This window comes from Maniola hyperantus, chromosome 17 (assembly GCF_902806685.2).
Source record: "Maniola hyperantus chromosome 17, iAphHyp1.2, whole genome shotgun sequence".
In the NCBI taxonomy this organism is placed as follows: domain Eukaryota; kingdom Metazoa; phylum Arthropoda; class Insecta; order Lepidoptera; family Nymphalidae; genus Maniola; species Maniola hyperantus.
Window position 1 is genome coordinate 7,545,613 of NC_048552.1, and position 22,552 is coordinate 7,568,164.

General features: G+C 35.8%; 2 protein-coding genes and 1 long non-coding RNA gene across 7 annotated transcripts in view; 1 reads left to right on the top strand and 2 right to left on the bottom strand.

The window, feature by feature from the left end:
- Positions 1-2,643: 2,643 nt before the first annotated feature.
- LOC138403458 (uncharacterized) lies at positions 2,644-4,728 on the bottom strand. The gene is made up of 3 exons (XR_011237719.1): positions 3,720-4,728; positions 3,390-3,482; positions 2,644-2,719 (listed from the first exon to the last, which is right to left on the bottom strand). It is a non-coding gene; the product is annotated as an uncharacterized lncRNA (long non-coding RNA).
- A 151-nt stretch (positions 4,729-4,879) lies between these two features.
- LOC117989880 (G kinase-anchoring protein 1-like) lies at positions 4,880-12,016 on the top strand. 5 transcript variants are annotated; one of them, XM_034977276.2, is made up of 7 exons: positions 4,880-4,998; positions 5,211-5,379; positions 5,706-5,828; positions 6,177-6,363; positions 6,705-7,010; positions 8,090-8,229; positions 10,336-12,016. In XM_034977276.2, exons 2-7 carry the CDS (start codon positions 5,221-5,223, stop codon positions 10,414-10,416), a joined length of 996 nt encoding a protein of 331 aa, XP_034833167.1. In that variant the 5' UTR covers positions 4,880-4,998; positions 5,211-5,220; the 3' UTR covers positions 10,417-12,016. The 5 variants fall into 5 exon arrangements, with proteins under 5 accessions (XP_034833167.1, XP_034833169.1, XP_034833168.1 ...); XM_034977278.2 differs by having other exon boundaries at positions 10,530-12,016; XM_034977277.2 differs by lacking the exon at positions 10,336-12,016 and adding an exon at positions 9,993-10,303.
- A 2,634-nt stretch (positions 12,017-14,650) lies between these two features.
- The window catches only part of AdamTS-B (ADAM metallopeptidase with thrombospondin type 1 motif B), a 101,915-nt gene continuing 94,013 nt past the window's right edge, over positions 14,651-22,552 (bottom strand). The window contains exons 10-20 of the mRNA XM_034977275.2: positions 21,951-22,024; positions 21,020-21,195; positions 20,524-20,711; positions 18,984-19,114; positions 18,411-18,533; positions 18,000-18,148; positions 17,419-17,534; positions 17,206-17,320; positions 16,500-16,671; positions 15,877-16,010; positions 14,651-15,532 (exon numbers count right to left, since the gene is read on the bottom strand). Coding sequence (XP_034833166.1) covers positions 15,398-15,532; positions 15,877-16,010; positions 16,500-16,671; positions 17,206-17,320; positions 17,419-17,534; positions 18,000-18,148; positions 18,411-18,533; positions 18,984-19,114; positions 20,524-20,711; positions 21,020-21,195; positions 21,951-22,024 — 1,513 coding nt within the window. The 3' untranslated portion in view covers positions 14,651-15,397. The remainder of the gene's footprint in view (positions 15,533-15,876; positions 16,011-16,499; positions 16,672-17,205; positions 17,321-17,418; positions 17,535-17,999; positions 18,149-18,410; positions 18,534-18,983; positions 19,115-20,523; positions 20,712-21,019; positions 21,196-21,950; positions 22,025-22,552) is intronic.

Below are 22,552 nucleotides of genomic sequence, written 5' to 3' on the forward strand. Positions count from 1 at the left end.
ATACAAGATGACACTAGCACAGACATCACTAGTTTCACCCATAGTGATGCTATGTCCTATTGTCATAGAGTGTGCATAGAGTAAAGCCTATTGTGTTCGAGTCAACCCACAATCAACCACCGGAATCTTCGGATTACCAGTATATATAATGTACTCTGTGCTTCGGATTACTGGTCTGTGTAAAACGTAGTGATTATATTCTCCACAGACTACAGTGTATATAGGAGATAGACTGGTAAGTCGGGCCGTCAAGGCGCCCACTTGAAAAGCGCCATCTAGGAGACGGGTTTGGTACTAAATACAGCCAATACCCAGTATATATACCTACCTATATACATACTTTATAGTTTTTTAAATTAGGTAGGAATGTGGTGTTTGATTTGCGGGAGTTTTGAATGGATAATGGTACTTATCTTGGCAATACTGATAATTACCAATATCACAATGGCATTTAACTCCCGCCAATCAAATTTAATTCAAAAATTAAACACAACTTATTATAAGTTATTTAAACTTTTTCAATTTATTTTTTTATAATAAATATCAGCATCACATTTAAGTGGATCTCTTGAATCAAAAAAGTGAATTTTTTCCATTTAAATAAAATTAATATCTTTGCACCAGTTATTTATAAAAAAATGACAGTTTTCCTTGGTCAAAAAATTAATAATTTTGTCTCTATGTGAGCTACACGATATAAAGTTAAAATTTATATTTGATAATAGTATTAATTTTACGTACTCTTGTATTTTATTTTTATTACTTCTGTTTTTCAAAATTTCAATTACGTGATTTTCGATCTCAGCGAAGCAATCAAAAATGTTTCTCGTTGGATAACATAGCCATCCTTTGTCATTGTATTCGCTAATTTTAATATGTTTATGAAAAGCCTCCAGTTCCTTACTTTTAAACACTTCAATGCATTCAGGACAACTTTTGAAAACTTTTTTTGCACTTTTGTCACAAGCCATCCACTGCAATATGCTACTGCCGCACACCTCTCTACATCTGTCGGAGATTTGCCTTCAATTAGTTTATTTGTATTTATATTTTCAATGTTCAAATCATTAAAATCTATTTCTATATTTTCTGTGTTTTCTTCGTTACTCTTTTCGCTACTTTTTATAAGATTTTTAAATTGTTTAGGCAAAAGTCCCCATCTTTTTCACAATTTGCCCCGACAGAATGAGGAGATGTTAAATTATTTACCATTAACGTCTTATATGCTGCTTGAAACCCATATGCATTTGGCATATTGTTTGAATGGCCCTGTGCTCTTATTGCACCAAAAAAGTTTCCAAGGGGTCCTGATTGAAATGTCGTAACAAAAGTGAAGTTACATTGAGGGACTTTAAATGATTGATTAATAACTGGAACCCTTCAATTGTTTTTATCCAGCTCGAAATTGATGGAACAGAGGCTTTTCTCCCATCCTTTGTAACAAAGACCATGGACTTCAATACTGGCAAACTTTTTCTCCATAACTGGTGATGAGGAGATTTGGGAGTTACAGCAGTTCTATAAATTTTACCGTTTCTTATTTTGCTGTAACTCCCATTTACAGAATCAAATAATTCGTCCATCAATATTAACAAATCGGCCGTGTCTTTATTTTCAGCTGGAAGTTGCCCACAATCTAAAAAGAATAAAAGGACATGTTAAATACTCATAAAATAAATTATAATAAGTAAAAATTAAAATATTCTATTCTACTAATTAATAAGAATGGAACACAATACACAAATAAGCTGGATAGCCTAGTAGTTATGACGTCGTCTCCTACTCGGCGGTCACAGGTTCGATCCAGGGCTTCAGGGATCCAGCGTGATAGACTGCCCAAAACCCTTCCCACTCTAAGAGGAGACCCGTACTCTGTAGTGACCCGGCGGTGGAGTGATCATGATGACCATGATGAAGTAGAAAACCTTGCATAAAGAGTAAAATCCACCAACTTTGACAATGGTAAAGAGAGCAATGTACATCAGTATACAAATCAAGTAGGTACCTGCCATATATCCAAGAGCAACGCCGACTGTCCGACTGAATACCTGAGTGCAGTGTTTCACTTTCATTTTAGGTATTAGTTTGGGCACAACATGTTGCGCCGTTAATTTAGGCACCAAGCTGACACCTTTATAGCCTGGCTGCCTGTGGTACATTTCTTCTAAATGCTGCCATTTTGCAACTTTTTGCTTCCCATCTTGGGTAAACATTAAATTTTTGTTCAACAAATTATTTCTTATACCCTTCATCAGAACGAACGAAGTTCGCAGGGTCAGCTAGTGAGCAATAAATTCTTAGGGTTATCAAAATAGAGCCTTTTTAACAGACTTCAAAAAAAGGAGGAAGTTCTCAATTCGTCGGAATCATTTTTTTACTGTTATTCTGCTGCTAGTCTTTCTGACCGTGTATAATATTGTTGTCTTGAAGTCATATTATACAGAGTTATTTAGACAACCTGGCATTTTTGGGGCAGAAAAAATATTGATCCCAACTTGATATGCCTGAGACATGAATTTGTTTTTAAAAGTGTCTGCTACAGACAGAGTATGAAGCATGGCATGATCACCACAGTAAGTTATAATATTTAACTAAGCCAAGTAAGTTATAAAAACTTTTTAGTTTAAAACTAAGGATTCTGATATACCTTTTAAATTGTCCTTTGAGTTTAACTTAATAGCAACTGCAGGTACTGCTTTACTTGATGTTGCAACAAGTCCTGCAAAATACCAAAAATAACACATGAGATAATAATACGATAATCTATACCAACCAATTTTAAAAAAATCTTTTACAAGTAGAAATCTACATTATTCCTGAGTAACATAAGCTATATTTTATTTTCAAAAAATTAGAGATCCACATGAAAACTGTAATAAGCTACCCATGCGAAGGTAAGGTCACTAGTTAATACTAAAGCAACCAACAATGGAAATGAAAAAATGATGTTTGATTTGAAAGGTATCAAACTTTCACACCAGTAGTTCATTTAAGTTATACTACACTATTCTATTAGTATCTAATTAAATTGAAATGATATGATCATGTAAATCAAAAACACTATTTTTTTGCATTTCCTATTGTATGGCATATACATATCTGCCATGTTAAAAAATAAACTTAAAGGCGATTTAAAATTATAGGGTACTAGCTTATGCTTTCGACTTCGTCCGCATGGACTACACAAATTTCAAACCCCTATTTCACCCCCTTAGGGGTTAAATTTTCAAAAATCCTTTCTTAGCGGATGCCTACATCATAATAGCTATCTGCATGCCAAATTTCAGCCTGATCCGTCCAGTAGTTGGAGCTGTGCGTTGATAGATCAGTCAGTCAGTCAGTCAGTCACCTTTCCCTTTTATATATTTAGATTTAAGATTTATAATTACCTGGTGCCATTTCCATTTCATTAGAATTTGATATGAAACTGGAGCTAGTATGCGGTTCAGAAACAATTATTGCTTCAGCAGCAGCCATATTCTCTAAAATAAAAATATCAATATCAAAACCATAATAAAGTAAATACATTGAGATATGAATTATTCACATTAGAGAGTAAGACTTGTCCATGTTTCTACATAAAAAGTTCTTTTAAATAATTAACTTGAAACCATAGCTGTCTGATATTCTGTGACAAGTTACATAATATCTAAAATATACCAATTAGCAAGTGACAATATTTGCTAGTTACAAAGGTACTTTAAAAATCTCTAACCAACCTGCTAAACAGAGTGATGGGATGGCTAGGGAACACAACTTTGTTGGGTACAAATAAATGTCCTCAAAATGTCTACGACAGACCCTTCGGTTGCTGTAAATGTAATCTTTATCTAATTCCGCTACATGACCCCCAATCTTCTTCAGCCACACTTGAAACAAATCAATGTGCTGATTTGGGTTGGGGAAACGGTGCAGTGAGATACCTGGAAATACATAATGAAGTAAAGATATTAAACATCAAGCTTATCTAATTACAGTGATCCGACTTATAGCTTATTTCTATTGAGAAAAGTGCTAAAAACATTAAGTCACTGTTCAAACATCAACATTTTAGGGTTTAGTACCTACATCTCACGTTTGCAATTAAACAAAACTGTGGTTCTAGAGCTAACGCATCTTGTCAAAAAGGCATCCTTGCATCACTGCATCCTTGAAATGATAACTTTCAAGGGCAATCTTCCGATTGAATCAATTGAGTATATGAGGCAGCAAGCAATACTTTCTGATATAAAACAGAACGAATTTACTTACCATCGCCTGCAACAGTTGAACAGCCAGGCACACAACATAGGTACTTTTTGAGACATTTTACAAATCTAAACTTCTAAACCACTAAACAAAATCAGATTGCAACAATGTTCAGGGGGAAAGCCAAGTTATCGTTTACACAAGAAACAGTAGTCCAAAAAACAAGCCAAAATAATAAACGTAGGGATCGTCGGAGTCCGAAAGCAAAGCAAAAGTCGTGAAATCTTTAATATCAAATAAAATTACTCCCAAAACTGTAGAACCACCGTAGAATTTCGTGTGAATTTCGTTATGAAATGAATTCAAATTTCAAACTTTTCTGACACTTGTCACCAGTTTTCTTGACCATAGATATGAAAATCTAGAATTTGAAGAACATTTAACTATTATTTTAAAAATAAAGCTTAATTTTAGCAAAATTTATAATAATTGAATATTTCTTTTTTCCAAATAAAAAGAAAGTATGTTTTTAATTTAATTTTTCACAATATTGGAACTTGAGTATTTTTTATTATGTTAACACTGTCATTAAAAATGACTTACATGTTAACACTGGAACATTATTTCTAAATCCAGCTCCTAGATGGCGCTATTAATCTAGTTTAGCAGCAGAGTTCTAAGATAGCATACCATGATATTCTCTTTGGTCTGTGTCTTCGAATATTTCATAAAAATACATTAATTAATATCGTTTACCTACATTTTCTAAAGAAATAAGGTATTTAAATAAAATAAGTAGAAAGTGAAAAGGTACTTAATGTTAATTTATAAACTGTATGTTGAATTCAGGCAAACTTAGACCCTAAATAAAAAAATAAGCGTTTCCGTCCTTTTATATTTTATTCGCGAATATTTTAATGAAGTGTAGCCTGTAGGTAGTAGGTACTAGGTAATGCTTATATGTCTTGAAAACGTAAACGCTTTAAGACCAATTATTATTAATAATATTTTGGTATTTACAGTTATCTGAAAATGGCTGCTCTCGTTGTTCAATCTCGTTTCGCCGGCCTCAAGATTGAGGACGAAGATCATTCCGGTAATGATAACCAGAAATCCAAGAAGAATAAAGCGAATCCTTCCAAGAAGTTGGATTCTGCCAAGAAAACCAAAACTTCTAACAACAAGCCCCAGGTAAAAAGTGCCTATTCAATTTCAATTTATTTATTAAATCGGACAACAATTGATCCATTGTGTTTTAGTAACAATAAATACTTAATAACTATGTTAATACTTAAACACTAAGGAGTTAGTAACAAAATACTTAATAACTAAAAGGGATTTAGTCCTCTGCACGAGTTTCCCCATCAGAGAACTATCCATTTTGTCCGCTATCATGCACAGGATCCCGTTGCTGCTTCCTTGGACTCTGGACAATATAGTTTTAAATTTTAGGGTACTTAATTTGAGAAAAGTGAATGAGAATTAACATGTTTTTATTGTACTTGTCATTACTCCAGCCTGTGCCAGCCTCGAAAAAACGTAAGCAAAAGCCTGTGGAGGCCACTTCTGAGCAATGGGAAATGTGGAAACAAAAAGATGAAGAAATTGTAGATGGAAATTTTGAAAATCAATTGCAAGAGGTTTGATGTATAAACTGTTACTTTTTGATTAAAAATAACAAAAATTACCAACAATTCCATAAAACTGTGCTTATAAACATATTTGCTTATTAAAATTTTCTTTGGATGCTCTCAATAGTACAGTATAAAAATTTGTAGTTTATACCCCCAACTAGATGATGCTCAGTGTGCATGCTTTATCTGTGTGTAATTAGATAAGGCTAGCTTTAAGTTTTATTGTAATATTTTCATTAAAAAAAAAGTTTACTACAAAAGTTACACTACCTATAGTGTTACTTTTGTACTAAACCAAGCCTCTTGTTGTTGAACACAGAAAAAAATCTGATCTAAAATATTGGTGTATTGCAGGCAATACTTTTATCTAAACTGGATTTTGAAGAGAAAAAAGATGTTTATAAGGCAATGAAAAAGGAAGCAGAGTTTGAAAAGAAGTTGGAAGAACAATCTCGCTCCGGGAACAAAAAACAAAAGAAAAAAAATGTCATGAGTCTGGAACAGTTCAATGATATGGTCACACATGGTGATGAGCCAAACTGTAAGTCTGTGTACAACTGTAACATTACATTTTTTTCACATTTTAGAATAGAATAGAATAAAAGATTCGAAACTGCAAGGAAGTTTTTAGGTAGTTTTTGAAATGCAGGTGGAAACTCTTTGATTTTATGGGATAGTCTCAAGGATGCTAGCCCCTGCTATCTGTACCAAATTTCATCAAAATCAATTAAACAGATTGGCAGATTTGTAATATTAGTGGATTCCTAGATGAAGTCTAGAGTTCAATATATACATTTTCAATTCAAAATCTTTTATGTCGAACTTTGTTCAAAATTTTATTCTTAATTCTTTTTTATTGTTTAATAATGTAATTTATTTTAGTTACGAATATAACATCCGAAATATGTCCTGAAGAAGAACCAAAACAACCTGACAAAGATACAAAATTTTTTGACAGAATACAGACAGAAACCAAGAATGAACTTTTAAAAGACAATATTATAGTTAGAGTGCTGAACCAGAGACTACCAGACGAGGTACTCACAAGGCTACAGTTCGCAGAAGCCCTGGAGAAGAAGGACAAAGAAATCTCAGCTTTAAAACAGCAGATCACAAGCTTGAAAGATGAGCTTTTTACAGTAAAGTCAAGAAATAAAAAACTCTGTAATATACTTGGACAAGGTGAAAGTAAGTTGACTGAAAACATGAATTTTGTATTAGAATAGAATTTCCTCATTGACAGTGAGGTATATCTATTGTGCAACCTATTTCACAGAGTATTTTAATTAGGGTTGATGTTAAAACGAATTTTGATTTGAACAAAGTTATTCAGAAATAAGAAATTTTTATGGTTTTTGTCACACAAATCATTTATTAAGATTTTTGACTGTTTGATTCACCTGGGCATGTTCGCACACGCCAAGTGTTGACCATCATGTTTAGTCACGAGGTGTCCAAACATGATGTGTTAATGTTTCTCTAATAAATATACAATGTTATTTCACTAAACACAACTTGAGTCAGTTTTTATATCTGGTTGTATTAGTTTGACTAATCCAAGTGGTAGCAGTATTAAAGTCTTGACTATTCTTGCGAAGTGCTGTAGTTCAATATAGTATCATATCTTTTTGTGTTCATGTGAAAAAGATAATCTGCTTCAGTTGATCTTTCATGTGAAGCAGTAAACTTTTTCAAAGTTGTTTCGTAAAGCATGCCTCGAGTACTCCACGTATTTTCAATTTCAGTAAAGAAAAGACACTAATCTGAGCTAATCTGCCCCATTTTTAGGGTTCCGTAGTAAACAAGGAACCCTTATAGTTTCGCCATGCCCGTCCGTCTGTCCGTCCGTCCGTCCGTCCGTCCTCGGTTAATCTCAGAGACTATTAGTGCTAGAAATTTTTTAGGGTAGCTCCCCTACATGTAAAGTAGGGATGATTTTTTTTTCTCCTCTACCCCATAGTGTGGGGTATCGTTGAATAGGTCTTTTAAAAATACTGTGGGTGCGGATCTGTGTGTAAAATATGATGTTTTAAAGTGCTCCTTTTGAAAAATGGTAGTATATAAATATGTGAAAAAATTCATAGCAGTAGTATATATAATCATTTTTACAGGAAAACTATCATGGCTAAGTAGGGTTCACAGGTTAAGGAGTTCTACGGAACCCTACACTGCGCGTGGCCCACCACGCACTTGGCCGGTTGTTTATATTTCCGACTGTGTTTCTTAAATGAGTTTCATCTCTAAAATATTTTATCATCACATTACAGTGAAGGACAAGGCAGAAATTTTGGTAGAAGTGGAGCGTCTCCGCGGCGTGCAGTCCGAACTGACGGCGGAGCTGGCCTCGCTGCACACCGACCTCGAGAAGGAGAGGTCCAAGAACGCAGACCCGCGCACTAAAGACAAGGTAACGTAACCATGAAGGACAAGATGGAAGACTTGATAGCAGTGGCTCGTCCCCGCGGCGGGTAGTCAAAGCTGTCCACGTACACCTGCGCTCTAAAGACAAGGTAATTTTGTAGGGAAGGACACGATGGAAACCTTGATAAAAGTGAAGCGTTTCCGCGGCGTGTAGTTTGAGCAGCTATCGGTCGAGCTGGCCTTTTCTCCAAGGAGAAGTCCAAGAAAGCAGTTCAGCATCTCCGCGGCATGCAGTTGGAGCTGACGGCAAGGCTAGCTATGCTACACGCTGACCTGAAGAAGGGGCTGGAGAATTAAAGTCAAGGTAACATTACAGTGAAGGACATGACTGAGATCTTGATAGAAGTGGGTCGTCTCCAGGTGTGCAGTTGGAGCGGACAGTGGAGGTGGTGTCACTGCATACAGGTCTGGAGAAGAACACAGACCCGCGCACTAAAGACAAGGTGACTTTACATTGTTCCATTCATCATCATGTGAAACCCTGGTATAAAACTCGGGGGCTTCGAGCTTTTTGTTTGTTGCATTGTAGCACAAAGTTTTGACCAATCTCAATGTGATTTATTTTGTGTTTTATAATTTACCTGAGACGATTATGGAGTGTTCTACACGCTGAAACTGCCGGCCCGCCCGGCAAAACAGTTTGCTAAGGACTACTACTAACTTTTTACTAAGGATCACAATACTGCTATCTTTTGCCTAGTTTGCTACAACTCGACATGAAGTTGCTTGGCATCAGGTATAGACAGTCAGGCTAGTAGTTTTTGTATAGGCATTTAGCTGTTTTGTTGATCTGATAGAGACAGAATCTGGTCGAAAGCACCGCTTATTCAAAACCACATTGGACTTATTATTAACTAAAATAAGTGTTATTCTTTTCTTTTTACAATATTCTGTGTGAAAAAGGATTATTAATTTGACTGTTAGTTTTAGTTCTTGTATAACCAAACCAACGCCATTTTTATTTGAATTGTCTAAAACGAAAAAAATATTAATTTTTTTAATTTTACTTGTGTTGTTTGTACTTGTTTCAAATGCATGCTCTATACTCTGACTTGTTAATTTCTGTTTGTCTTGATTTTATAGATCTCACGATCACATAGCAAATATCATTTAATCATCAATCCTTAGGATACGGTTGCATTTACATTAGACTAGCTGCTACTGACTGTTTAGAAGCTTTCGACGTTTACATTATTACAAGTTAGAACACTGTCATTTAGACTGATTTCAGCAGTTGAAGATGTCTTTTTTTAATTGCTAGAACCTTCCTGTTTGTTGTCTCTTTTTGATACATGGTTGTTATTAAAGACACCAGTGGCTCTACCGCGGTTGTTTGACAGCTACAATGTCACGATCGCAATCATCTCTGATTGGTTAATGCTCGCTCACTATTGGCCACAAAGCATTGTTGCAACAAGAATCGCACAAATTCAGCCAATCAGAACAATTGAGATTGTAATAATGATTGATGCAGGTTTTAGACAATCGCCCTACTGTATAATATCAAATTACGCATAAGAAACAAAAGCGAACTACGTAAAATCTACTAATTTTAAATTTCTACAATGTTTAACTAGTTTAAAAAAGGATAATCAAAGTTGTTATGCAGAATTTAAAAAAATATTAATCTGATTCAAAAGCATTTTGGTATTTATCCTAGAAATATCAGATAGGTATTCTGTTAAAGGGGGATTTTGTCTGGTTTCGCCGCGTCATGTTTTGGACCAGTAATATCCCTTTTGGTTTCAGCGTCAACAAGTGAACGATAGGAACCACCTCAAACAATCTAGACCCTCTAAGCACTCCAAGACCCAGGGCCCCCTTCGTTAGAAGTGAACGGCAGTGAGCTCTACCTTGCCAATCAAATTCCAGACCCTTGGAAATTGGACAATGCAGTGATAGTTCAGTATTTTCTAAACTTTAAGCTAGGTCGTATCCTAAGTATTTTTTAGAATAAGTGATATTTTTATGTGAATTCAAAGTGAAGGTGAAAACCCGCTTATACATAGATACATAAAAGGAGAATTTATATGTTTGGTTTTGTGTTTTTAATTAGTATTTTTTGTTTCTTATTTTGTCTGTGATATTTCAGAGATATGGCACTAAAAAGAAAAGTATACGTTTTGATGTTTCGTCCGAGGCCACCTTGTCGAAAGACTCTGGAACATCTTAGCTGTCAAAAAATCTATCGAATTTACTTGAAATTTTGCAATAAGTAATTGGAAACTTATGCAATTATTGTTTAAATATAAATTTTTATAAAAGTAGTTATTTTCTAATTTTCAGAAGAAAAAAGCGGCAAATGGAGAAAGAGACAAATAATCACCATTGCACTTTTATCCGTCTTAAACTTAGATGTTTTATGGTACTACATCATAGCTCTCTAAGCAAAGTAAAACTTTATTTTAAATGGTCAATTTTTATATTGGAAAATGACTATTTATATTTTGTATTTGTGTCCTACCTATATTATATCATGAAGAGAATAGATGCCACAAAATGTTTTGTAAATGCACAATTAGATAATTTAAAATACAATACAATTATATTGAGGGTTACTTTTGCGCTTATGAACTTACGAGACATATTTATTCATTTATTCACCCAACAACATTATATAATATTTTTATCTACGACAAAGATGCGATAAGATTCATTATAATGAGTTAAGTTCTTCCTTTAGAAAGTAAGTTTCTATAGAATTTAACAATAATATAATTATATCCATCATTAAGGATGGATGGATTGGCTAAATTAAACAAACTATATTGTGTTTTAAACATTATTTATTTTGGTTATTATGAACAAGTACAATGTTTGAATTTTTTTACTGCAGTATATAAATGCATCTTCAATGTCCTGACAAACTTTGGTTAAAAAAAATTACTATCTCGTACTTGTGAAAATATTTATATTATAGTTATGTATATTTTATTTAGTAAATTATATTTATATCAAATATACATTTTATTTTTTAGAAAGAAGTTATTCTTGGTTTTCTGATCTGTTTCGCAGTTTGAGAAATTTTATAATATTATTTAAAAAAATCAGCTTGTGTTATTTCTCAATATGTTTATTAAAAAAATAAAATTAGTACAAAGAAATATTTTGCAAAAGCTTTAATTGTCCTTGCATCAATTTTAACTCAAATTCAAAATATTTATTCAAAATCGGTACCATTGTACGCATTTTGATGGTCAATTGTTGAATTTGTAAGATAATTTTAATGGTGATAAATACTAACGTAAACTGAAGCTACGAGGGTTCCCAACGCGCCCAGGTCTGAGAAGAGCGTGCAACAAACTAAGCCCGGTATATGCTATATCTATTTGTTCAATAAAGATGTGTCTCGACTAAATGTTGTACCTAATACCACTTGCAAAGTTAGCCCGTACTCTACCAATAGTTAAAAAAAATTTTTTTATAAAATATTTTGTGGCAAATGATTTGATATGTGAAAACAGATTTTAAAAACTTATTCCGATGTTCAAAGATTTTGTAAAAAAATACATGACGTCGCTCGGTATTGTGGATAATATAATTTTTTGCATGTTTTTTCTATTGAAAGAATTAGTTATCTCTGTTACGTTAAAACTTAAGTTGGATGTTACCTAACATTAGACAAACATTCCTAAAGTTTTGAAAGTTTAATATTCGTGGTCACAACTTTTGAGATCTCTGTATTTGCTCTGTGATTCTAATATTAACCTATTTGTTCAATGTGTCACAAACTTTTTAGTTAAGAAAGGTTTAAATAAAATCTTAAGTACCTATACACGTGTTTGAACTTTTACCTGAGAATAATTTGATTTTTGATGATGATTCGTTTAACTTCGTAATAATTCATTGAAAGCTAATTTACTCAGATGTCCTCAATAATGAGGTAAGTATATTGCGCGCAAAACAGTACCTAGTCCAATCTGAAGTTGCAACATGGCGATTTGCGCAGTAGCTAGACTATAGACAAGTCCGACAGATCGGTTTTTGTGCAATGCGGAGTCATATGTCTCGTGTTCCAGATTAAACTAGATAGGTACAGCATGCGGCAGAAAGTACCTAATGTACATCGGCCTTTAGAATGACATGTGTCGGTTTTGTAAAGCGTTGTCTCTGTCACTCATACCTATATGACGTTTTGTCGGTCTGTGATGCCAAAACATGAATGACAGGGACAACGCTCTACAAATCTGCTATCTCCTAAATGTCGATGTACATTACTTTCGGCCGCGTACTGTACTTGTTTTGCGAGCACTGAAATTAAACATTAGGTAGGAACTTAACTATTTATAAGTACGATGGTTAATATAGCGATATTCGAATTTGTGCTGATCCTGCTAATGCGAATATATTTATCTAATATTATCTTTCCAATGAAGGTATAAGTGGGTGAGTATTGAATATTGGGTGGGTGTCGTGTAAATCTGGCATTTAGTACCTACTTATCAAATCACGTTCACGACGTTTTCCCTCCCCTTTCTCGTCCATAATTTCAGATTTATGCATAGTTAACGTTATCTTGAAAGTTACACTGAAGCCCTAGTTAACTTTCAAGATAACATTAATTTAATTACGCATAAATCTGAAATTATGGATGAGAAAGGGACGGCAAAAAGTATGGCAGGGGGTTGCCACAACACTGTCTGGCAATGCATGACGTGGTTTCTAATACTGTTCCGAAAAATTTAAACTTTATAGTTTGACTAAGATTTTTTACACCTTTATTATATGTTATCTCCCAAAGCCCACCATGATCAAACTTCATAGTCGCTGATTGTTCCTCAGAGAAACTTTCAGCGTTTATAAAATGACGAAGGTCTGGCACGCGCTGGCTCTCTAGTAGAGTAGAGTAGTAGTATCGCACAGTTTATAGTCTCTGATTAGTTCTTTACCTGCCAACGGCCTTCGTGGGGTAAATCATCTTGTTTGATTCTTTAGCACAAAATAGATGATCGTTGTAAAGCATAAACTGTCTTCGTATCATTTAGGGCCAAAGCACACACAGTAGGTACTTTTATAACTAGCGACTAGCGACTGCATCACGACTTTTAGCGACTTGTTGCGTGTGTATCAAACTTATAGATGCTGTAGAGCCTGAGTAAGTTGTTGCGATTGGCGTTCGAACCATGTACGAAATGAAACGTTTGCTCTATTAAAATGATCGTAGTTCAAACATTTTTGCAGCTTCTAAGGTCCGAAAATAAGTGGAAAAATCGCCGATTGCTCATGCTAAATATATCGGAAATATAGGAAATAAAAGGCCTTTACAAGCGAATGTCTAATCATAATACTGGAGGATGGTGTAAAAAAAACAACAATTTAAAACAATGCACTTTTTATTGGCCATCTCTAAATTAAATACACAATTGTAATTACAGTTCTAGTCTGTGATATATTTAAAAGTTGTAAAATAAATTAAACAGTGTATAAAATTATTACGTATTGTAGCTAGATGTTAGTTCCAAACATTTCGAAAATTAAAATTGTGTATCAATTGATCGACGAATATGTTTCCTGACGAATCTTAGAACTGAAACATCAGTTAACTCATGTACAAGATTACACCTAAATATTTAGTTAGGTATAAAGATAAATAAAAATACTACGCTATTATAATTATGCTTATCACTTGAAATATATAAAGGACACAAACAACACTGTTAATAATAAATATCGGTATTTGTTCCAATAATTACAGTAGGCAATTGATAAATTCACTATTTTTATACACTTAGGTAAAGTAATTATTGACATGGAGCAAAATGCTGCAGACCGCGTCTACCCGGGAAATGCCTTGCAGTTATGATGATTTCGTGTTTTTTCCCATCTGCACATGGTTTTTCTGATAATATCACATCTTTAATTATTTGCATAAAATTATAGATTAAAATACGAAAAATATCTTTACATTTGTTTGAAATTTTAGTTTACATTGCAATAATTATACAATAATATTAATGATGTAAAGTAATAAATATAAATGCATTCATAATGTAATAAAAATGCAACCCAAAAGACAGTAATTAACAATGATTTTCCTTAGAAGAAAGAATTTAAAATGCTTAGTAGTCCGGATTAGGCTTTAGAAACGCTAGGTAAACCGACCGAAGCTTTTTAATACGATAGTATAAAACAATACGGTTGACTAGCTATTCTTACAGATTTATTATTTCGATAGTTACAAAAAAATACACTTTTATTCTTACGACAATCATCCAAACATTCATTTGTATAAAAATATGAATTTATTTTATTAGTAAATCTTAAAAATACTTATTATACAAGTGTCATATTGGCAGTAACCGCGATTATGGCAACGTGAATTTGAATTCTAAAATATTTTTGGTCCAAATTTCATAGTATCTACTAACATTTTCACGTTTGTCTGTATGAGAGAATACATACACCACTTTAATACTGTTACAGATTTATGTATTTATTAGTCGTTTAAACTAAGCGAAAACTATATTAAACTAGATTTTACTTAAATAATATGGCAGTAAGTGGTAATTGCAGAGTTTTGTTCAGTGTACTTATCCTGCGAGATTCGTACGTCTCCACAAAGTGATCCTATTCGAGGGCTTACCAAGTGAATACGCCTATTCGATGGGCTTCTTCCATATTTGCGAGATAAAATATTTATTATCACCCATTCGTTCACTTAAACATTAAATTCAACCGTAAAGTTGTACTTATTTTCGTCACCTCATATTGTACTATTTTCGTTAAATTTCCTTTTGTAAAGGTAGCTAGGCTCGGATCGAATCGCAATAATTCGCCACATATAATATATGTTTACTATAGAACTGCATCGATCAGCAACGAGCCCGCAGTGCGCTCGCCAAACCGAATTGTTTGTCATACTCCATAATACCGAACTCGATTCAGCGCGCCTCAGGTGGACGTCAGTTTTAATGAGTAATCGATCATAACTATGCATTCCAACAATTCATTTGTATATAATATAATCTACCACTAGATATGCATGGAAATGATCGTTGTACTTTTGAGACGACAGGTCAAACTTATCTGCTGATAATGTCGCCTTCTCTAAAGTCCATTCAGGTTACATGTCTATTTATATCTGTGTATCCGAGAGTTTGTTTTTCTTCAATTGTTTTTATTCTCATGATTCCAATATTTCATACAGGCCGTTTTCAACAGGCTGGTACGTCGGGACACCGGATCGCGCTTACGGGCTTTATCGCCAAATCACATTCTGCATCATTTACGACGTTATTTGATATTTTATTCACGCAGTGGACGTTCCGTTGTTTAGTCGCTTCTTCGCCCTGTTAACAATAGAAATCTTATGTATTTTTCTATAAGTAGGTACATAACTATATTATTGTACATACTTATTTATTATATAAACGTGATTCCACTATAAGCGATTCCTATAGTTGGACAGTTTGTTGAGTTAGTAAAAACTGGAGTTCTGCAAGTGCGAGTCGCTATGATCACAAGACAAGTAGTCCAATCGTTGCAACATGGTGGTTTGTGCAGGTCGTATTATAGGTAAGTACTAAGAATGGGATGAGTAAAAACGTTTCGTGAGGATCTGGACCACATGATGATCAACATCATCAGATGATTTTATGACAGGGAAGTAAAGTTAAAAAGCGGGTTGACGTACCGGCATATGGCAAGGTGCGCAGGGCTGCCAGGGCCCGACCCACCAGTGCGTGCAGGCGGGCTGGCGGCACAGCTGCAGCAGCGCCTCGTGCCGCGGCGGCTCCATGTGGTAGCACTGCGACAGTTCCACCACGCCTGCCAACCAACACGATTACATTTTATTTTTATATAGGTGCGCCTTGAGACTTAATTCATTTAAGAAATCAGTAGCAGCCCGAAAATAGGAAGTTGGCGGTGTTACTCCCCCTTGTTTCGGAGAGTACGAAAAGTTATTTACCTTAGCTCGATCGGACTATGGGAGTGAGGGAATTGCGAGTGCACCTGTGTTTACGGACATAAGTACCTACTATTAATTGTTGTCCTATAACATTTGGTGCGCAGTCGGCTAGTCTCCGTTGAGATAAGCTGCCGTGGTCGAAATTCGGTTAGAACATTTTGATTATAATTAGTTGAGCAATGTTGAATCAAGTCGGGAGCTGAATGGGTGACTTTAGAGGTGTTTTCATGTCCTTCTCACAGTAAACTCTTATTATTTTATTAATTAATGAAAAGGGGTCACGATCTTCAGTGATGAGGAGTACGGCGCAGAGAAAGACGGGAGCTAGCTAGAGAGCTAGAGCTTACGCTGGTGATCGTCGACGCAGGTGTAGTGGCGATGCATGCGGCCGGCGCCGCAGCTGGCGGAGCAGGCGGACCAGTCGGACAGGCGGTAGGCGAAGCGCTTGCCGCGGGGCTGGTCCACCGTGTACTGGTACACCACGCCCGGATTGCGGTGCTTGCCGCGGAAGATACGTTGCTGCAACATTACATTACATTTCAATCTGCAGCTTTGCGCTGCTTTGTAATTGCATAAATATACGAACTTGCATCGTGTGACTAGGGTTACCATATTATGATGTCCAAATGGAGGATAAGTCCTTTCTTCCGTCCCGTCATCTACAGAATGTTCTTCTTTTTAGGGTACCGTACCCGAAGGGTGCCAACGGAACCTTATTAAACCTCAGCTGTCCGTACGTCTGTTTGTCTGTCTGCGGGCTATACCTTATAAACCGTAGGTAGGGAATTGAAATTTTTATAGTGTACCTACTTATATTTCTATTGCTGCTATAACAAACAATAAAAATTTCCGCCATGTAAATTAAAACGATGTTACGGAACACTTCGTGTGCGAGTCCGACCCGCACTTGACCAGTATTTTTAAATGTCGTGCATAGTAGATAGATACTACGGTAGGACACCACTTAGATCTTTCACCTAACAGTAGCTTGTCTCATAGACATAACAGTAGTAGTTTTCTTAAACATCATTAAATTAATACTAATAAACTCACATAAACTTTAATGTCCTCCGCGAGAGGTCCGGAAATTCGAACTTTTTCCCAATCGCGATCTCTTTCGTAGATCGCTTGGGTTCCTGCTACGAAATATTCCGTCAATGTAGCATTTCTGAAATTTATAAAATTACATTTTTCATAAACGGTTTATACCTATCTAACGTATAATAGTATTAATAAAGAGGTGTTAAAAAATATCGCAGATCGTACCGTGCGCCATTCAAATATATTTTCCTCGATTTCGCGCTGCCAATAGAAATATAGTTTCCGGGGCTGACTTTTTCTTGAATTCTTACATTTCTCGAACCAGCTGGTATAACGGCAACCTATGAAATTACACGTTCATTAATTATACAAATTAAAGCGATCAAGAACTATCATTGTTATTATCATTTGCCAAATTTATTGGTCTGCGTTTCTTGGCGGTTTGCCCGAATTGCATCACAACCATAGATATTTCATCCGCCTAACACAGATTTAAACTTCGATTTAAAACTATGAGCTATTTAATATTATGTTTTGAATTTATTTTATTGATTAAGTACAGCAAATAATATTTTTGAAGTATTTATACCTAAAGCTGAATGTTGATAGCACATTACAAGACGAGACTATTAGGTCAATTCGATTTTCACTTGATATAGAATAGATAGATATAGAAAATAGGTATGGAAAATTAGTAGTCGCATATATGGCTATACCTAATGGCCAATCCAATATATTAAGTGTACGCAAAGATACAGTAAGTTTTATAGGTAGATCTTAGCTTTAGTAATCTTTTTACTCTTTACCTCACTGAATCCAGATTGTCTGGTGGTATCCTTGTTATAAATGCCCTGCACAGTCTTGCATTCTGAACCGTTTCCTCCGCAAACTCCGCACTCGTCTTCTTCGATGTCGGAATCCACGATCCAGTCACACCCAACTTTGTAGCATACACCTGAATAAAATAAGTTTTACCTATTAGAAATCTACGTAAGAATTAGTTTGAGCTTGTGTAGTACACGTCCGGTTGAGATGACAATCGGGATATGAGGCACTGGCAACTGGCTAGAAGATATTTAGGTATGTTTTAAGCTACATTATTTTCTGCCGCGTACTGTACCTGTCTACTTGCGTCTAACTATTTCCCCAAATTTTTTATCACCTTGAGCACATTCCTAAACTATTTTATATTAGGTATGTGTTTCTAATAAACTAACCAGCAATACACATATCCCTGGCGCCGATGCTTTGCCTGCAAGGCGTCCCGTCGGCTACGAACACTCCGATCATTTCCACATCGTTTCTGTTCCGAGGCACGCATTGTAGCTCACAGGGTTTATCTGTAACAAGGTATAAGGTTGCATTAACTACTAATTCTGTTGTATACAATCTCTAAACTAAATTGACAGGTCTAAATCTATTGTTGTCCTTTTCCGCTGGAAGCATTATGAAAAGGAAGCAATACATTTAGACCTGTTAGTTTAATTTAGAGACTGTGTACAATCACGAAGTAGAAAATATAAGTGTACAACAGAATCAGCAAGTAGGAATAAATTACAGTAAAACGAAAAAGGCAAAAACCATTCACTGTGTGACCGTAATAGTCTCCGGTCGCCATGTTGTCGGGGAAAAAAGGGAGGAACACGTTTAAAAAATAAAAATATTCAACTTTTCTTATTAGAAGTTTGTACAAGAATGAATGTATGAAGGTATTCATACTTAAGTTCTTTCAAAGTTTTACAAATTGATGTATTGTTAAGGTTTTAAGATAATACTTAATTAGTGTATACCTTGATCTATGTAGGGTATCCACTCCGCGATAGTTTCATTGTTGTACGGCATATTGTTAAACCTCGCGCACTGCACTTCTCTAAACGTCGGTTCATTGATAGGGCACGGATCCGTGTTGCATACTTTGTATCTGCAATTAAAAACAAGGGTAACTCACATATTCTATACTACAAATAGGTTTAGGATAAAGCAATTTATAACCTGAGAGTCGCTAACGATATGAAAATGAAAACTGAGGACTGCCGAGAACTGAATATCATGTTTATACCTAATATATTAATTATACAAGTAGGTTCCTTTTAAGTAGGTAATTGGGATGATGACTATCAACAAAAATAAATTCTTTTTTAGGAACTATAAATATGTCTCCCAAAATTCGTAAAATCCACGTCCGCTGTTTATAGTTTTAAGGTGACGCAGGACGCTCGACCGAAATTGGCCGCGCACGTGGGTAACGTGTTTGCTTTTCACTTGACATTGTATGAGAAAGTTGAGAGGCACGATGATTATCACTGAAATCAAGCGCGCGAAAAAGGTTTAGGAAAAGTATTTTGAGAAAAAACTACTGAATTTATGTTTGCAAAGTAAAGTTATTTCAACTAATGAATAAATAAACTACGTCTAATGATAAATTGTTTTAGAATTTTCATATCCCTAATCTTATTTATTTACGCCCAAAGTTGTCATAAATTTAGTGTTAAAATAGGAATCTTTTGAGGCCCGTAACTTTTAAATCAATATTTTTTTCAATGTTTTAGATATCATTGAACCTAGATAATGACGAGATAAATCAATGTAATTCTTAGTTTTGTGCGTACAATATCGAATATTGTTGTATTTTCCCTCCTACGTTTGTATGGAGAAAGCACCGAACTGAGTCCCCTTAAGTTTGCTAACCATTTTGAATTGTCGATTTAACTAAAAAAGTACGTCAAATTACGTCGAACTTTTATGACGTCACATCTGTGTATTACTAAGCAAGCGTTTTGAAGTTTGATAAAAGTCGCTAATTTGACTAGTAAGTAGTCATCATTCCTATTATAGAGATAGCAAGTCAAAACTACAACTTCCTCTAGAGTCCTTAGCTGTCACTAACACTTGAGTAGTTACTGCCCTTGCACCAGAGCGATCTGCAAAGGCAGTAACCGAGTGGTAAGGATGGTTGGCTGGCGAGATGAAATCGCTTCTCATTTCACAAACATCCCTTGCATACATCGTCCAATCTGTAAACGTCCACCACGATGTTTAGCAGTCCAACGAGCGGGGTGGTGTGCACAAGCCACAAAATGTAATTTCCCTAATTTTCCTATAGAGTCCGTATTGCGAGTTTGGAACCGACATAAAGAGTAGCGCGAATGGCAGTAGCAGCGGCGTGGAAGCAAACTACGTGCTACAGAGTCGTAGCGTGAGGTGTATGATGTCTCGCGGCCCGCCCCCCGTTCCGATTGTCGATCTTCATTCTTCACGCAAGATTGTGTTGCGACACACCAATCTACTCATGACACCACGACACTTCAGGTCTTTTAAATAGTAACTCACCGACTTCTGTCCCCGATGCAATAGTTGCCGTTGTTGAGCGGCTCGGGATTGTTGCACTCGCGCGACTGCGTGGAGACGCCGGCGCCGCACGTGCGCGAGCACTCGCTCCACTCGCTCCAAGGCCCCCAACCGCCGTTGCGAGGCACTGGCGATGGTGTCCGCGCCACGCATGTTAGGTTCTGACACCACTACAATGGAAAACAGGATCAATGTTTTTCTTTTTAAAAGTACCTAGGTAATTAGTACAATGCTTAGGTAAGATAGCTAAATGGATAAAATTATTATTAGACTAAATACCTAAAATGACTGCAAGTGACACGACAGAAAAAAATTATTTGTTTGACCATTGGGACTACACTTATAGGTAAATAGGCACTATCGATCTTATCTAAAAGGAACTTCAACTCCAAAAGAATTGAAGATTTCAAGGTGGGTAGGAAAGTCTACGCCCTGTTTTGAAAGTGTGGTACAATAAAAGGATAGCCACAAGAATTACCATATTCTCTCCGCAAGTAGTCCCGGGCGCAGCAGGCCGTAGCATGGTCTTGCAGGTGTTGTTGACGAGGCACCACAGATGCTCGCACAGCTCCGCCGGCTTCGCGCACACCACCGCTTCTGCTCCTGCTTCTGCAAACTGCAGGTGACACTGAGACGCCGCGTCGAATGTTACGCCTAAACAGTAAATATTTTTAAGGATTACATATTTTGAGAAATAAAGACAATGTCTTAAATAATATAGGGGCTAGTAAGCCTTCTATTGCAGAACAGTAATCAGAAAATTGGCACATTTTTACCAGCCAATCTCCTCCGTGCCTCTATCAAGCTATGTGGCACTAGCCTAGCGAAGTGTATTGTGCTGGCTTGTGTTTGGTACTACGAAAAGCTACATAACAAGAAAAGAAAAAGCGACTTTCTGGGTGCCTATCAACTAAAGCAAAGTGGAGCGGAGATGTACCTAAGCAATAATACGCCTTGTATCAGTTCTTAAGAATTAACATCTCCGCCTGTCAACCGAGATGTGTCCAGTAGACTATATTATATAATTGAGAGCTATCCTGACATTTTTGCGTTATTTTCTGCGGAATTTGATTGGTCTGCTGAATGCGTTCCCGCTCCGGTATGCTTCAATGGACAGGTACCTTTAAGGCAGCGGCCTCGACGACAGCGGTAGGCGCGGCGGTAGCGGGGCGATAAAACAAATCGCCATGTTGCCACTTCAGAGTGGACTACTTGTTTTGCAACCACTGTTCTGAATTCTGAACTACAGCTACAAGCCGAGACAAACGCATCTTCTAACTGCTTGGTTTTTGTCTTTTTGTGAACATTTAGTCATAGCTCGGCAAGAGTGGCGGCTGCTTTCTTACTTAAAGTGCGGCACTTCGTATTTATTCGAAACTTGAAAGAAGAATTTTATTATATAATCTTACCAGGTGGTACTTCAGGGTATACGTATGGTTCTTCTTGCGACGGTCTATCGCTCAAACACTCTCCTAATCCGGCACTGTTAAAAGAAAGAAACAAATTGCATTAATGCAACAGAAAAAAGGAAATACTTACATGCCTTAGGGCCAAAGCACACACGATGCTTTTACATCAGTCTATTTTAAAAGTATCATGTGTACTTTAGCTTTTAAAAACAGAGGTCGTCACACCATCGCACAAACATATTATACTTCTAATTGACTAGGTTAGACTTTCCATCTGTATCTACGTACCTACATATTAAGTTAGCTTGAACTAGTTTAACGACGTCCGGTGTTATAGCATAAATAATTACCTACAGTATTAATTCACAAGCCCGCAGGCCTACTTTCAATTTTATCGCCTTTTAAATTAATTAAAATATGTAAAATAGAATATTTACGTTTTCAGTCGAATAGGTACCTAACTTATCCGATAGGATGGGATAATAATATCAAAGATATTTATGTTATACTGGATAAAAATTTCATTTAATACTAGCTGATGTCCGCCACTTCTTGCAATTATTTTACTTTATTTACGAATTATGTACACTCTAAATGCTATA